The 15,014-nt window shown below is 40.2% G+C and overlaps 1 protein-coding gene across 6 annotated transcripts in view; it reads left to right on the forward strand.

Annotated features, from left to right (window-relative positions):
• nhsl1b (NHS-like 1b) overlaps nt 1-15,014 on the forward strand; it is an 86,944-nt gene that overhangs the window by 32,195 nt on the left and 39,735 nt on the right. For 2 of the 6 annotated variants that reach the window (XM_027166347.2, XM_027166357.2), the window contains exon 1: nt 8,282-8,815. The exons of the other annotated variants lie outside the window; for them this stretch is intronic. In XM_027166347.2, the coding sequence (XP_027022148.2) occupies nt 8,587-8,815 (229 nt within the window). In that variant the 5' untranslated portion in view covers nt 8,282-8,586. Of the gene's footprint in view, nt 1-8,281; nt 8,816-15,014 lie in introns of those variants that run through there. 6 annotated transcript variants of the gene reach the window in all.

Genomic DNA, 15,014 nt, shown 5'->3' on the forward strand with positions numbered 1-15,014 from the left:
AGGCGTTATCTTCAACCACTAAGATTCTGTATAACGTAATCATCTCAAACTGAAAGACAACAGTGTCCCGACTCAGTTTATATCAGACTAATATCAACGGTGATAAAATATGAATAATTCATTTGTTTATACTGATTGAAAATGTTGCATAAGTGGTTTTCCAATCCAACGAAACATTATTACACTGCTATGAAATGGTACTCTTACTCTTAGTACACAAAAAAGTTCATATCTGTTTAAAATCTATGTTGATTGTCTCAGAAATTAATGTTTCACTATCAGACAGTTTGTTTATTCATTTCACATGAATGCACTTTCTGAAATCTCGCTCACTGGGAAAATTGTCCAGCAGCATGCTGTATAAACCCTACTTTGGTAGGGTTTATACATGGTTCCTAGCTAATGAAACATTTTCATAAATCACACATGAAGACACACGGATGGCTATCGCCAGGTTAAACGATTATGTGGTTTTGGGTGGAACAATGAGTCGACTTGTAATGAGTAATGAGTTCCAATACACTGATCTTAGATTGTGTGTAAGTGTGCCATTGGTAAGCAGTCCTTTTCGTTTCAACCCTATGTTAGGGTTTCGGGTTTCTATAGAAGCATCTATTTTGAATGATCCAAAAAAAGGGCTAAAATTTGAAATAAATGATTTCTACATGGGTTATTTTTTTAATCATCAATCGTCCAGTTTCACTGACTGTTTTTATAGCTGATGGTCTAATGCTGATGTAGTCCAACGTCCTCAAGTTTCGACATGATGCGAGTTCAGAGATGCCATTTTGCTCACCACAAACGTAAAGGCTGGATATTTGAGTTACCATAGACTTCCAGTCAGCATCGAACCAGTCTAGGCTCTCCTCTGACATCTCTTCAGCAAGGTGTTTCCATCCACAGAGTCGCCTTTGGCTGGATGTTTTTTGTGTTTCTCTCATTTTTGTTTAAACTCCAGAGACTGTTATGCATGAAAATCACAGAAGATCAACAGGTTCTGGAGTAATCAAACATGCCTACCATGGTCAGATTAACCGAGATCACATTTCCAATATTCTGGTGTTTCATATGAACATTAACTGAAATTCTGCATGATCATATGCAGTGCAGATTTTCCAGAGGAATTTGCTTATTGGGAAAATTGTATGAATGTGCAAGTGTACCAAATAAAATGGACAGGAACAGAATTTGTGGAATGATGAGTTTTAGTTATTTTGTATCTTGATTTTTTGTTGTTTTTTGTCCCAGAAAAGTCTAGAGCTCTTAGTACTCTGTGATTCTTGGGGAAATTCTATATAAAAGCATATCGCATGTTGAGTAGGACTGTATGAGCGAAGAGTGAAGGCTCTAAATCTTCTCATGCTCCAGTTCTTTCTCAGCCTTAAAGTGGTGCTAGAAGAACTTTGTCCATCCGTCTGCGTCAGTATTCCATACTGCCACATTTCCTGAAAATGTGTAGCGAGAATAAAGACACCAGTTCATAGGAAAGGGAAAGAGTGTCAACAGGATGTCCCGAGGAACAGATGGAAACTAGACACCCCCCCCAACACACACACATACACACACACACACACACACACTTACTTACCCCAACAATCAGACACTGAAACACCCATTCTTACAGGATATGAGCACATGCGCACGCTGCCTGTCAATTAGGAAACTATAATTTCAGATAATCCTCCTGCTCTATATAGTAATTGTCTCATATATTTGTAGTGTGTTAATAATAGTAAGCACTTTTAAAAGCTCTTTTGTTAGTATGTAGTACATTCGAGCATGGGTGTGTGCATGTACCTGAGTCATGCTCTTAGACAAGTCTAACATGCTTTAGGGCTGAATGTATCTCAAGCAGTCTGACTGGTTTGAAAATTTTTGTTTCTGCCCATTGAAAACATCAGAAACATCAACGTCAGGCCTCAGCGATGTAATTAGACATAGAATTAGGCACGCCCACAATACACCGTTCATCTCATCTATACATGCATGGTCAAGGTTTAGCTGTGAAGGATCAACATCTTTCTTTAGTTTCAGATGAGTGTTAGTCTTCTGCGAAACCAGGCATGAATGGGATTCCTTTAAAGACATGGGTAAAATTATGGATTTGGCATCGCTAAATCCCAAAGGCAGGACATGTAGAGACTTGGGTGTTAGACAGATAGTTAAGCGAGGTGGCTGTAATGAAGCCTGAAGTCTGCATATCCCGAGGAGAATTTGATTTGTTGATAGTAGTCCTGGTCCTCCAGGACTTGAGTCTAAATAAACACCCACTGAAGTGTGTAAATACCATAGAGATTTCATGCGCTGTGAGTTTTTAAAATTTCCTGTGTTTCTTTCTGCCAGCTCGTTTGTAAAAGTGGGTTAGATCTGGCAGTGAGCCATGTCTTGCCATATTCTGCTTTGGTCTCTCTTCCTGTATGTTCGCTACAGGCTCAAGATGACGTCTGATACTCTGCCGCCCTCTAGTAGCTCATCTGAAAATTACTGACACTAGGGATCTGAATTGTATGTTGGTCTTTTAAAAAGGTAGCAGTGCAGCTAAAAACATTATGTTGCAGCTACCTCAGGCTTCACTCCAAACAAGTCCACAATAACATTAATAAAAGTGTGTTAATCCATATGAGGGGTAGAGTATAGTTTGTCATTTTAACAGTTGACTGTGGAAGCATTTTCCTGGCTTTAATCCAAAACTGAGTTAAATGTAAGCCTTTATTTTCACTCATATAACTATAACTAACTATATAAGTACATATAACTTGTATAACATATAAGTACATTTATAGATAAATTCATGTCATGCATCATTAAGCTTCACTTGCACTGTTGTACATAAACAGAAAAATAGACTGCCATTTTGTTAGAAACATTTTATTTATATAAATATTCATGCATTTAACTAGTCGTATGGAAACAATGACATGTAAATCATACCAACACATGGAAATAGCACCAGGTAAGCAGGAAAGGTCGAATTGTATTGTGTCCAATTTCAGTGAGTCTGTGCTGACTGAGTGAGTGAATGAGGGAACGAATTAATCACTGAGTGAAAAAATGAGTGAAGGAGTGAGAAATTAAGTTAATGAATCACTGAGTGAATAATTGAGTGAATGAATGAATCGGTCAGTGAGTGAATGAATGAATGAATGAATGAATGAATGTTATTTTGGTATGAATGTAAGTTTTGAGGTGTTGAAGAATGTGGCAGCTTTTGTATTCTTTATCTTTTATATTCTTCACCTCTCTCTCTCTCTCTCTCTCTCTCTCTCTCTCTCTCTCTCTCTCTCTCTCTGTCAACCCCAAACAGCCTATTAAACAGTAATTATTTGTGATTGAGGCTTTGTGGTTGAAAAAGATTTAGGTGGATTGAACAGGCTTTAAGTAACTGTGCATGTCTCAGCGTGGAGGATGGATTTCTTTCCATGTGTTTTCACTCTATTTGAAACAGTGGAAGTTGTGGTTTTGTTTTAAAGAACCAGAGGTTGGAACCTTGAGCCGAACCCTTAAACTTGCCGTGTGTGAAACTGGTCAGTGTTCTAAAAACACTCCCTGACTGAAAAAAAAATGTCAAAATAAAATGACTCACTGACTTGTAAAACAAAGGCTGTCTTTAGATTTTTATTCTTTTCACTGAACCACATGCACACAGATGGCCTCGAAGCTAGACTAATTGTGGGAAGTATATAAACCCAGCTCAGAGAAGTGGCATGCCGGGGTGTCTGGGTAAAGGTTATTAAAGGTAGGAATTATGGTGTGGAAGAGAAACTGGAATTCTATAAGGAACCAGTGAAGGTTTCCATTTGCTACGTGTAATGTACTGTACTTGTTTTTGACTCTGCAGATACAGATACAGAGCTAGAACTTCAAATACATTTTTATTATTATTAAATAGGAGGACAAAATAATTAAGCTTATTTATAGAAAAAGTGCTTTAATGCCACAGTTTATTGTGCTATTGATATCATATCTCTCAGCTCTACCAACTGCCAGCGAGTCTAAACATAATGACTTCTGTCCATCATGTAGCTGTTTCCGTGTGACCTCGGGCAATCTCTCATGCCTGATCAATAAGAAGTTGTCTTCCTCACGAGACTTTGTTCTTCCTGCCATTAGATGTTGGCGTTATTGTTCTTGTAAACCACAGCTGTCTGATTAAGTGATTTTTCCGGAAATAACTGAAAAAATGGACAAAGTCTTGCTATGTGAAAGTAAGTCATTTGGTTATCTTGTTGAATCTTAGTAGGTTTTTTTTTTTCATGGTGAATCTACACTGATCGGTCATGACGTATTGATCACATATTGATCGTATCGTGTAACTCTGTCTGCCTGCTGTATGTTTTATTTAATGCCAGCACAACCCTGTCAATATGGTATTAGAAATGTTTAGTGTGTGTGTGTGTGTGTGTGTGTGTGTGTGTGTGTGTGTGTGTGTGTGTGTGTGTGTGTGGTTGCATTTTGTGCATGCACATCTATCACATACGTGTGATATGTATATGGTATGTGTTTAAATGACCGTCATGCAGTGTTCTTCTTTCCTGCTACCCAGGCCTTCTCTTCTTTCTTCACATCTTCCCGCCATCTCTAGCTCTCCTTCTCCGCCCCTCCCTGAGGCCTTGGGCTGGGCAGGTGGAAGCTAAAGCTGGAATGCTGGAGAATGCGCTCAGTACTGCTCATCATGCACATACATGACCTACAGATCATGTCCCACCACTCACATAGCAAACTGATATAGAAGAAGCGTGAGATAAACCAGGACACAGACAGGAATAGAGAGCAAGATATGTAGATCCTGAGTGAGCCTTCTGTGGCCTGGGGAGTATTTATACACCATTAGAGGTGAAGGCCAACCTCTGTGTTGCTAAGGAGGGGCAGGTCAGGGGTCAAGCTGAATGTTTTACGTGGAGTTCCGTGTGCACGATTTTCACGATTAATTGGTCTCATACACGTGAATGTTTTAACACAGTTTATTTTTGAAATTGCATGAATTTTTCTAATTATTCCATTCTCCTGTACTGCTTATCCTCACAGGGAACCTGGAGCCTATACAATGGGACTCGGGGATTAGATATCCTTTAGATTGTATGTGCATTTATTTTAAATAGATTATTATACAACTAATTTATAGGTCTACCTCACAAGGGGCAGCACAGTTGCGTTGGGATGGGGGTGTCTATCACTGCCTGGGTTCAGTCCTGAGCTTGATGTGTGGAGGTTCACATGCTCTCCCTAAGTTTCTGTAGTGTAGAGTCCAGTTACAGTTCCATTGTCCAAAAACAGGCAGATCAGTGGATTGGCCCTAGGTGTGCATGAGTGTGTACAGTATTTCTCCTCAACAGGATTGGTTGAGTATCCTCCATGACCCTGACTAGGAAAAAGCATCTCATGAAGAACTAATCACTGAATGTTTTAACATATGTTTACTTACGATTAGACAAAATGAATATAAACAACTCATTTTGATGAAATATCTTTGTTCCTGATTACTGATATTGAATAGGATCAGTTGTTTAGTCGGAATGTATTGTCGAGGTTGTATCTGCTGACTTCAGGAAAGTAAGGAAAACCTCTGCCTGATTTATGAACATGTAAACAAAAGATCTAACGACTGTGGAAAAAAGAATCGTTTAGAAAGATTGATTCCCGACACTCAAGCGGGAAAGTGAAACACACCGAATCCCTGTTGTGTTTATTATCTCCACTCCTAGAACAATTTATTTATTAAACATGATGTGTGTCTTCAGTGTAGCCCTAGCTTTGTTTTTAGCTTCATTCAGCATTCTATATTGTAACAGACCAAATGTTTAAATAAAGCTATTTATGGTGCTGAGATGAGTTATGACTCTTCAACTATCTCTCACTGTTTCTCTTCATCTCAGCAGTGGGCTCTTGATTCTGGTGAATTATTAACGACATGTGAGGGTGTGAATGGCCTTTGGTTGCACTGCTCAGGACAAAGGTTTGCCGTCTGGGTTTGTTTGTGTGTAACGGAGGGTGTGTATATTTATGAGCAGGTTTTTTGGACATGGATGAGATACTGTTCCTTGTACAGTTGGGCTGCAGAGGTCAGAGGTCAGTAAAGATGGAAGGTGTTTAAATTGTTTAACGATTAAACTGACAGCACCGTGTCCTGAACTGATTCTGTTTGCAGTGCACAATCAACACAATATGTACTGGAGTATCAGCTGATCTGCTGCTTCAGGCCTGTGTTCACTGGGTTGTAGATCTGAACAGCTAAATGCAAACATTCAAAAAGGAGTTTTGCTGCTTTCACTTGGAGCCCTTCTGTAGCCTGGAGCATAAATTTACGCTCGTTTAAATCAGGGCCGTCAGATTACTTTAAATGTTCTATTATTCTTTCGATTGCTTTAAAAGGAAGTATTTACACAGCAAATGTAATGAATAGCACTAGATTATGTCATTTTAGCACATGAACCATAAAAGATGGAAACTGTGGTGCAGGAAAATAGAAATAATACTAGAATTATATATAGAGACGGAAATGATCCAATACCTGCGAGCATATCAGGCTCATACCAGAAATAAAATGGTTGGCACACGAATCAGAGGAAAACAAGAACAAATTTGATCTGATCTTGTAGCAAATCGCAAGATTGGATTTGGATTTAAAAACATTTATTTGGACCTGTAACATATCTATCAACGGAAAGGAGTCCAATAAATGTCTCTCAGACATTAACTGCTTTAAGAAAATACTTGATTCGATTCATAGATTATTACAAAAATTTATGGAAATTGTAAAATACATTCTAAAGATCAATAAGCTCAAAACTCTGGGAAAGGCTTTTTCAGTGCACACAATTTAGGCAATTGAACATATATAAAGGATTTCTAACAGCCTTAGTTTAGCCTTAGCCTCATTCTAACAGCCTTAGTTTTCACACAGATGTGCACATGATCTTGCAAAAACATGGTGTTAAAGCTTTTATAAACATTTGGCATGTATGGCATGGAGAGATATAATGTCTGAAATAGAGTGTAATGCTGCTGTGGTGAATCTCTGAACCAGACCTCTCACCTCTCACAGCAGGGTTTGTGTGTGTGTGTGTGTGTGTGTGTGTGTGTGTGTGTGTGTGTGTGTGTGTGTGTGTGTGTGTGTGTGTGTGTGTGTGTGAAGAACTTTGCACCTGTTTTTGTGTTCATGTTACAACCTGTGTATGTGTGTGGATAATATAATTTCTATTTCAGATCGGGCTTGTTTAACAGACAGATCTCTTCAGTCTGAAGCTGCTGTGTGTGTGTGTGTGGGTGTGTGTGTGTGTGTGTGTATGTGTGTGTTGTGTAGTATGCATGTGACTGTAAACTGTAACCGGGGCGGTGCTTCACCAGTATTGTGCTTCTCAGCCCAAGCAGCTCTGCTTGTGGCTACACACCTGGGCGTGGAGGAGGAAGGAGGAAGCGCAGCCAGGAGGAGGAGGTGTTAGGAAGCCGTTGCCATGCCACTGACTGGGAGGAGCAAAGATCAGAGAGGTGGAGATCAGAGAGTAAATACTGAGCCAGTAGTTAGGGGGTTGGCGTTTGGGTCGTATTTCAGTAGCACTCCTTCTGTTTGTAATCCAAACCTCACAATCGTCCAGCATGTTTTCACAGAGGAACGGTCACTAGCCTTAGGCGAAACTCTGAGCTTTATCCAACACAGCAAGGGTTTGCTCCGAACAAGTGGTTGTGTTTGTGTATTTCCCAGCAGCAGGTGAGCACAGACACTCAAATTAGGAAGTCTGGAAGAGGGTCTCCGGCGTGCAAAGTGCGCTGAAGTGCTCTGAGCTGTCAAACACAGCTCATTACAAACGCAGTGACCCCCGGATTTAAAATACTACGACGAGAACAAAGGAAGTAAGCTGAAGCCTTATTCGTCCACTCAGTGCTGCGTGACGACTTCATTCAGGTGATACTCAGGTTGACTCATGGATAGACAAGAACAAAAGGAGGACTTTGAACCTGATGTTTGAGAACAGCTGACAGCTTGTAAAAGCCGGCTGATCGCCAGACACGTTCAGGATCTTTTATTAAGGATCCCTTTTCCTTAAACTTTGGTCAGCTGAACTTTCTTCTAGGGACTACACCCAAATCCAGACTGAGCTGTGTGGTTTGGTTGTGTTGGGATTCCTTTTTTCCACTCGGAGCAGAGTAAAGAGATCTGTGTCAGTGGGGAAGACCAGCCTGCTATTCCTCTTTTTCCGTCATGCCGCTTCGGTTAATTACACCTTCTGGGATTTTCCCTTTGTACCAGGATCTCTGAGACGCATCCTAGGATCAAGGTAATGGATAGAAAGCTTCAGACTCTAAGAACTGTATCTATGCTTTATCTTTGACCGAGCCAATATGGACAAATGAAGTGTCCATTATGGTGATTATTGTGCAACTCTTCAGGATCTGAATATCTGAGAAGGCCTTTGTGACGGGACATTGGTGTGATTTATACCCCAGGATCTAAAAGCCTGAAAAGTGCATGTGTTTTCTCTTTCAAGACTGATCATGCAGCTGTGAGGTCAGGTGGCCCTCTGTCCATTTCAGGTCTTGACCCTACACAACCCTACCTCCATCTCGCTCCCCCTTTTTTTCTTGTGGAGCATGCGGAAGGAGAAGCACTCAGGCTCTTTGCGAAGGGAGAGGGACAAGAAGGAAAAGGCCGCCACAGTCACTCGCACCCTCAGCTGGCTCAGCGGATCCTCTCTTTCACGCCAGACCCGCAAACTATTCCGCAGCCACAACGACCTAAACACACTGTCACGCACAGAACACAGGGATCAAGTAAAGGGTGATGATGATGATTGGGTGTATGAGCCCCAACACTACATAGGTGAGGGGATGATTGTGTGGGTATTTATCTAGCTGCAAGATTGTAATATAAGTTGGTCTGCTTTGGACGTTTCATTCATAGTTTGATTGATTGCTTTGTGACTTTAGCATTAAGGAGTTTTTGTGTTTAGTTATCAGTTGGTCTGGCACTTGTTTAAGCATATGTTTTTCTAACGCGCACACACACACACACACACACACACACACACAAACACATATCTTCTAATCCCAAAGCTTTTTTACAGATCTGAAAGTCAGTGTTCTTCGCGTCCATGTCCTCATGTAGAGGCCAGAATACTGCAAAGAATTTGCATCAGAATGGAAATTAGTCTGCACAGCCTCATCCTGACACATGCAGAAAAGTCCTGAGCATGATGGGTAAAATGTAAAGTAAAGAATGAATGCATTGTTCACGGATTTCTGATTCCCTGTCCGTGAAATGTGCCATACTGAAACCAGCATGTTTGAGCCAGATAGTTTCCTCCTGTGTCTTGTCTCGGTTCACACACACAGTGTGTGTGCGAGAGCGTGTTGTAAAATCCTTCATTGTGTCTGTAGTTAATGTCAGGGCAGGAAGTATCAGGGTGAGATGTTTACATGTGAGGAGAGAATCGGATCACTGTCCTGATTTTATGACAGGTTTTTCATTGTATGTAAGTCGTTGACACTAGTCTTTTATCTGCCAGGAGGTGGTGGGGTGGTGATCGGGGGTGCTGCGGGTCACAAAGCATCAGGATGAGCGTGCGGAAATGGGAGATGTCACCAACTGGTGGCGATGCGAGTGTAAAAGTGCATGCCACTGAGGGGAAGCTTTACTCCCTGCTCAAGCTATAGCTACTTTCATACACACAGCTACAGGACCAGGATTGAGATTCACATTCTTTATGTAAATCTGCTGCTTTTTACATTCATAGTGAGAAATTGTTTGTAAGGTAAGCAGGTTGAAAAGAAAGGATTTTGACTTCTGTGAGTGTGTGTGTGTGTGTGTGTGTGTGTGTGTCTGTGTGTGTCCGTGTGTGTGTGTCCGTGTGTGTGTGAAATGTGTGATTCTGTAAAGTTTAAAATGGAGTGTATGTCATTTCTAAGGTCTGGATGTAACTGGATCTGTGCAATAGACGGAAAGAACAGCGCTGTGCTCATTGAGTCACTCCATATACATTATACTGCATAATTGGGGCACATTGTTTGGCCTTATAAAATAAATCCTTTTTGTCTTTTTTGTATGTGGGCAAATACTTCTATTTTATTCCTAACCACTGCTTTCTGTGTGGGTGTGTGTGTATTGTTTTGCAGTACAGCAGTAACCCTACTCTGTTTGTAATAAGAGCTGGTGTCAGGCCGGTGTTGAGGCCAAGCTGGGTCCCGTTTGTGTGCATTTGAAGTTAATATTAGTGCTCTCTGATTTATGATGGTTCCTTGGCTTCAGCCTCTGACACCTTAACTCTCACCTTCACACGTTTCTCACCACCGATTACCCGTTTAAAACATTCGGGGGACTTTGGGTGCTTAAACTTAAACGACTGTTAAAGGTAGAAGTGTATTATGTTCATTTGGATCACTAGGCTTTAAGAAGTAATAAATTACTATAAATGTTCCTTTTTATCGTCTGAGCTTTCCACGGATTTTTTTCTGATCTTTTGCTCAGTCAAACTTTCTTCCCAGTCAGCCACGTGTTCCACCGATCACAAATCTGACTGACTTTATTTTAGCTGCAGCATTTTCCTGAGCCAGTCCATGCCTATATTACACAGTCCAACTAGCCAGGCACAAAGAATATTTTTTTTTTCCTCCTGATATATTTTATGAGTAAAACCATATGAACATTTTTTTTAATATACCTAAGAGTCTTTTCTAGGATTAGAGAAAATTTCATATCTTGAACTCCTTCCATGACAAAATCACCATCCTGTCTTATGTTTCTTTTGGAATACCTCAGATCAGTTACATTGTTGACGTTTGATAGAAACACTCTTATGTGCAAGGCTTCTGTGGTGTGTTCTTTTGTGGCTTCATAAATGTTGCATATTTCTCTTAATTCGATAAGTGTCTTAAAAACTAAAAACTGATTGACAAAATAATGACATAGGATCAAAAAGGATCATTTTAAACTATGTTAGAACCCAGCTGCACAAACTATTACACATGAGGCACCTTGGAAGACATGACAGAAAATTTGCTCTGAAATCCCATATATTTATAAAAAATATAATTCTACTACTCATAACTTCTTATAGTTCTAATTTAAACTGTGTATTTATACGATTGGCACTTCCACACACGGGCCTGGTTAAAGTGCCCTAAATGAGGCTCCAGCCCTCTTTTTAAATAGAGCCTGTAATTATGGGTTGTCAGACCCTTGTAGTAGACCCATAATTTCAGAAGTCCGGTTGCTGTGTGACAGGATGTTTTTGATGGCAGTGTGCTACTCTGTGCCGATGTCGATCCTCTGTGGGGCTGTCAGGTTTGTGTGGCAGTGTTGTTCCTTGTGTTAGGAAGGTATTTGTGACAGTTTCTGTGATCCTTCCTGACAGTGAAGATTTTGCATAAAATTCACAATGTAAGTATAGTGTTGTGGCTGGTCTGTGTGACACTGCTTATCTCTCCTGGCAGTGCTAACATTATATGGGCTTTGTTCTAGGTGATGAGTCACTGCAGGCCTTGTGTAGAAATATTACTTCTCTGTAACATTGCTGATTGTCACGGGCAGTTCACAACCTGTTTGGCACTGTTGATCCTGTGAGGAAGTCCTCAACGTCTGAGGAAGTGCTGAACCTCTGAGGCAGTCCTGAACATCTGAGGCACTGTTAAACCTCTGAGGCAGTGATGAACCTCAGAGGCATTGTTGAACCTCTGAGGCAGTGCTGAACCTATGAGGCAGTTCTAAAGCTTTAAGGCAGTGCTGATCCTCTGAGGTAGTGCTAAACCTCTAAGGCAGTGCTAAACCCCTGAGGCAGTGATGAACCTCAGAGGCATTGTTGAACCTATGAGGCTGAACAACCAAATTTAAAAAGGCCAAAAAGCTCACATGCTTTAATCCAGTCACATGCTGTATTTTATCCAACATTGGTTGTTAATATGAAATTAGATAACTAAGGGTTCTGTTTGCCTGGGGTTAGGGTTAGGGTTTATGATAAAACAGGGTTAACTTTTTCAAGAGTGAAAAGCGTCAGTCTCGTGCTGAACTTGAGGCTAGATATCTCTGTCTTATCACATCCAGTCAGTGCATTCCTGGCTGTGTGCCAGCAATACTGTAATTCCAGAAAAGCACATTATTGCCTGTTTCCCAGCATTATGAGATGTCATAGTATTGCATAATATAGTGGAGATACATTTTAGGATACATGTATGAGTATTTTTTTTTTTTTAAAAATGGGGAAAAATTCACAATTTTGACCAAAATCCTCTGAATGCAAGAACATAGGACCCCATAAACTATATAAATAAATAAAAAAGACTAGATGGTTTGACACTGAGTACTAAGTTTCTTTGTTTTTAAACCGAGATCAGCCCAGATAAGCTCTCTGTAGCTTGCCTCTGCATGCAGAAATGTAATATCTGATTACAAATTGCAGGGTGTACCGTAAATCCACAGTGTGCAGGTTACATGCATTCATACCCTATCTTTCCATTGTGAGACAAGCTGCAACAATCAAACAGCATTTTGTACGCTGACGTCATGTCCTTCTGGTTATCTGGCTGTCTTCAGACTCCAGAGTCACGTCAGCCAGAAGCCTTGTATTTTCTGTTTCGTATTATTTGTAACGTGTGACTCCAGTTAAAATCGCACAACAATTTTTGAAGATTATCAGTCAGGATCTGGTGTGCTGTCGTTTCTGTTTACTACTTTTATCATGAATTTCTCTCTCAACTGTGTGCACTCCTGTATACAGCTCCTGTGTTCCTTTGGATGGGTTTATTGAGTAACTGTTGCTATGTGCGTTTGTTGTGTATACTTCATAAATAATGTGGTTAACTTTTATTCGTCTCGACCAAATGATGGTCAAGTCGTTGGACTACTGATCAGAAGGTCATGATTTCCAACCCCAGGTCCACCAAGCTGCCACTGCCGAGTCCATGAGCAAGGCCCTTAACCCTCAATTGCTCAGTTGTGTAAATTGAAATAAAATGTAAACAAAACAAAAAAGTCTGCTAAACACGTTTTTCTTAGTGCTGCCAGTATTTAATGATTTACACACACAGTGTGGATTTACGGTACACCCTGCAATTTGTAATCAGATATTACATTTCTGCACGCAGAGGCAAGCTACAGAGAGCTTATCAGGGCTGATCTCGGTTTAAAAACAAAGAAACTTAGTACTCAGTGTCAAACCATCTAGTCTTTTTAATTTATTTATATAGTTTATGGGGTCCTATGTTCTTCCATTCAGAGGATTTTGGTCAAAATTGTAAATTCTTCCTTTCTTAAATGTAATCATTAAATGACAGTGCCCCATCACTAAGAAAAACTTTATTTATTTGTTTGTTTGTTTGTTTATTACATTTTATTTCAATTTATACAACTGAGCATTTGAGGGTTAAGAGCCTTGCTCAGGGGTCCAGCAGTGGCAGCTTGGTGGACCTGGGGTTTGAAATTATGACCTTCTGATCAGCACCTTAACCACTAGGCTACAACATCCAGTGTTTATAGCTTGTAAAGCTACTATAACTGTTCCTCCATAGGAGAGTCTTTAGAACAGAGCCAAACTGCATTACTATAAAAGGCTATAAATTATCAAGTGTAATTCTTGCAATCCTTGAGGAATGCAGCGTAATCAACATGAAACAGCATCACATCAACCCTTTGTTGCTATATTTTCCCATATCTGCATGCCCTGCTGTTATATTCCTTAAACACTCTATTAATATACATTGTGATGAAGATGTATTGTATCATGCTTATAATAGTAATACACAATCACTTTTTATTTTTAAATCCACTTCTCAGGTATTGTGGTAGCTCTGTTTTCTCTTTTTTTGATGGGTCATGGGTTTTTTTGTTTGTTTTTTTATCTCTGTCAGCAGGTTTTGGTCGTTCTCTGTTCAGGGTATTTGATTGTGTCACTGGAAATCAGTGAGCATTATAGGTTCAGTACTGATGCTCCACTGCTTGCTGCGTTACTGCTGATTTCACTCGTTTCTACTCAGCATCTTCACGGACTGAGTCTGAGCTTCTGATTATTGGGAAATGAATGACTTACAATTTAGTCCTGTCAGACATCTGTGGGAGTATGAATTCTGTCAAGCAGTTTGTTTTTTCCACCAAAATGACAAGGAAATGATTGTATTTCTCATGTTAAACCGCTGGATTAGGAAACTAACACATGCAGAGTCTCAGAACATCTTTGTTTGAACGTTGCCAACTAAGTGTGATTTCATAGCAGATTAAATGTCAGCCTATGAGAGCCTATATGTGCTGTGATGAATCAAATATAAGCCTAATTAATTCATTAAGTAATCAGATATCAATGCACAATTGTGTTGGTTGCCTTTATATAGTTAACATGCATCCAAAAGACAAAACATATCGTTTTTAGAAATGTATTTAGTAGAAAATGACACACATCAGTATTTCTGGGACCTCGGCTACGGAAGATTTCTGATAATTTGGGTCTGAATATTATTTACTGGCCACCAGCTGTTGTAGAAGCTGCTGGCTGTGTTTGGATGTGTAAGTGTGTGTTGTCGTATCACAATGTTGTTTGGCAGAAACAAACTTGTACAGTATTCTGCTCTGAAACTGCTGACATGCTTGAACATCCACACTTCAGTGTCTAAGTGTGTGTGCGTGTGTGCGTGTGTGCGTGTGTGTGTGTGTGTGTGTGTGTGTGTGATAGTAAAATTATTGACAATAGGAACATTCAAAATAAAAAATTCATTGTTAAAAGGATAATAATCTAATTGCTGGTCTGGGAGGAATAAGAATGGAGGCTGTGCCAAGAGTTTCTGTGGTTTCTGAGCTGGCTGCATGCCATGGTGTGTGTGTGTGTGTGTGTGTGTGTGTGTGTGTGTGTGTGTGTGTGTGTGTGTGTGTGTGTGTGTGTGTGTGTGTGTGTGTGAGTGTGTGTGTGTGTGTGTGTGTGTGTGTGTGTGAGAGAGAGGGAGAGAGAGAGAGAGAGAGAGAGAGAGAGAGAGAGAGAGAGAGAGAAGGGGGGTGGGGGGTATATACGAGGGGAGTGTCTTTGGTAAATGGGAAGGAAGCA

Source organism: Tachysurus fulvidraco, chromosome 16 (genome assembly GCF_022655615.1).
Source record: "Tachysurus fulvidraco isolate hzauxx_2018 chromosome 16, HZAU_PFXX_2.0, whole genome shotgun sequence".
NCBI lineage: Eukaryota > Metazoa > Chordata > Actinopteri > Siluriformes > Bagridae > Tachysurus > Tachysurus fulvidraco.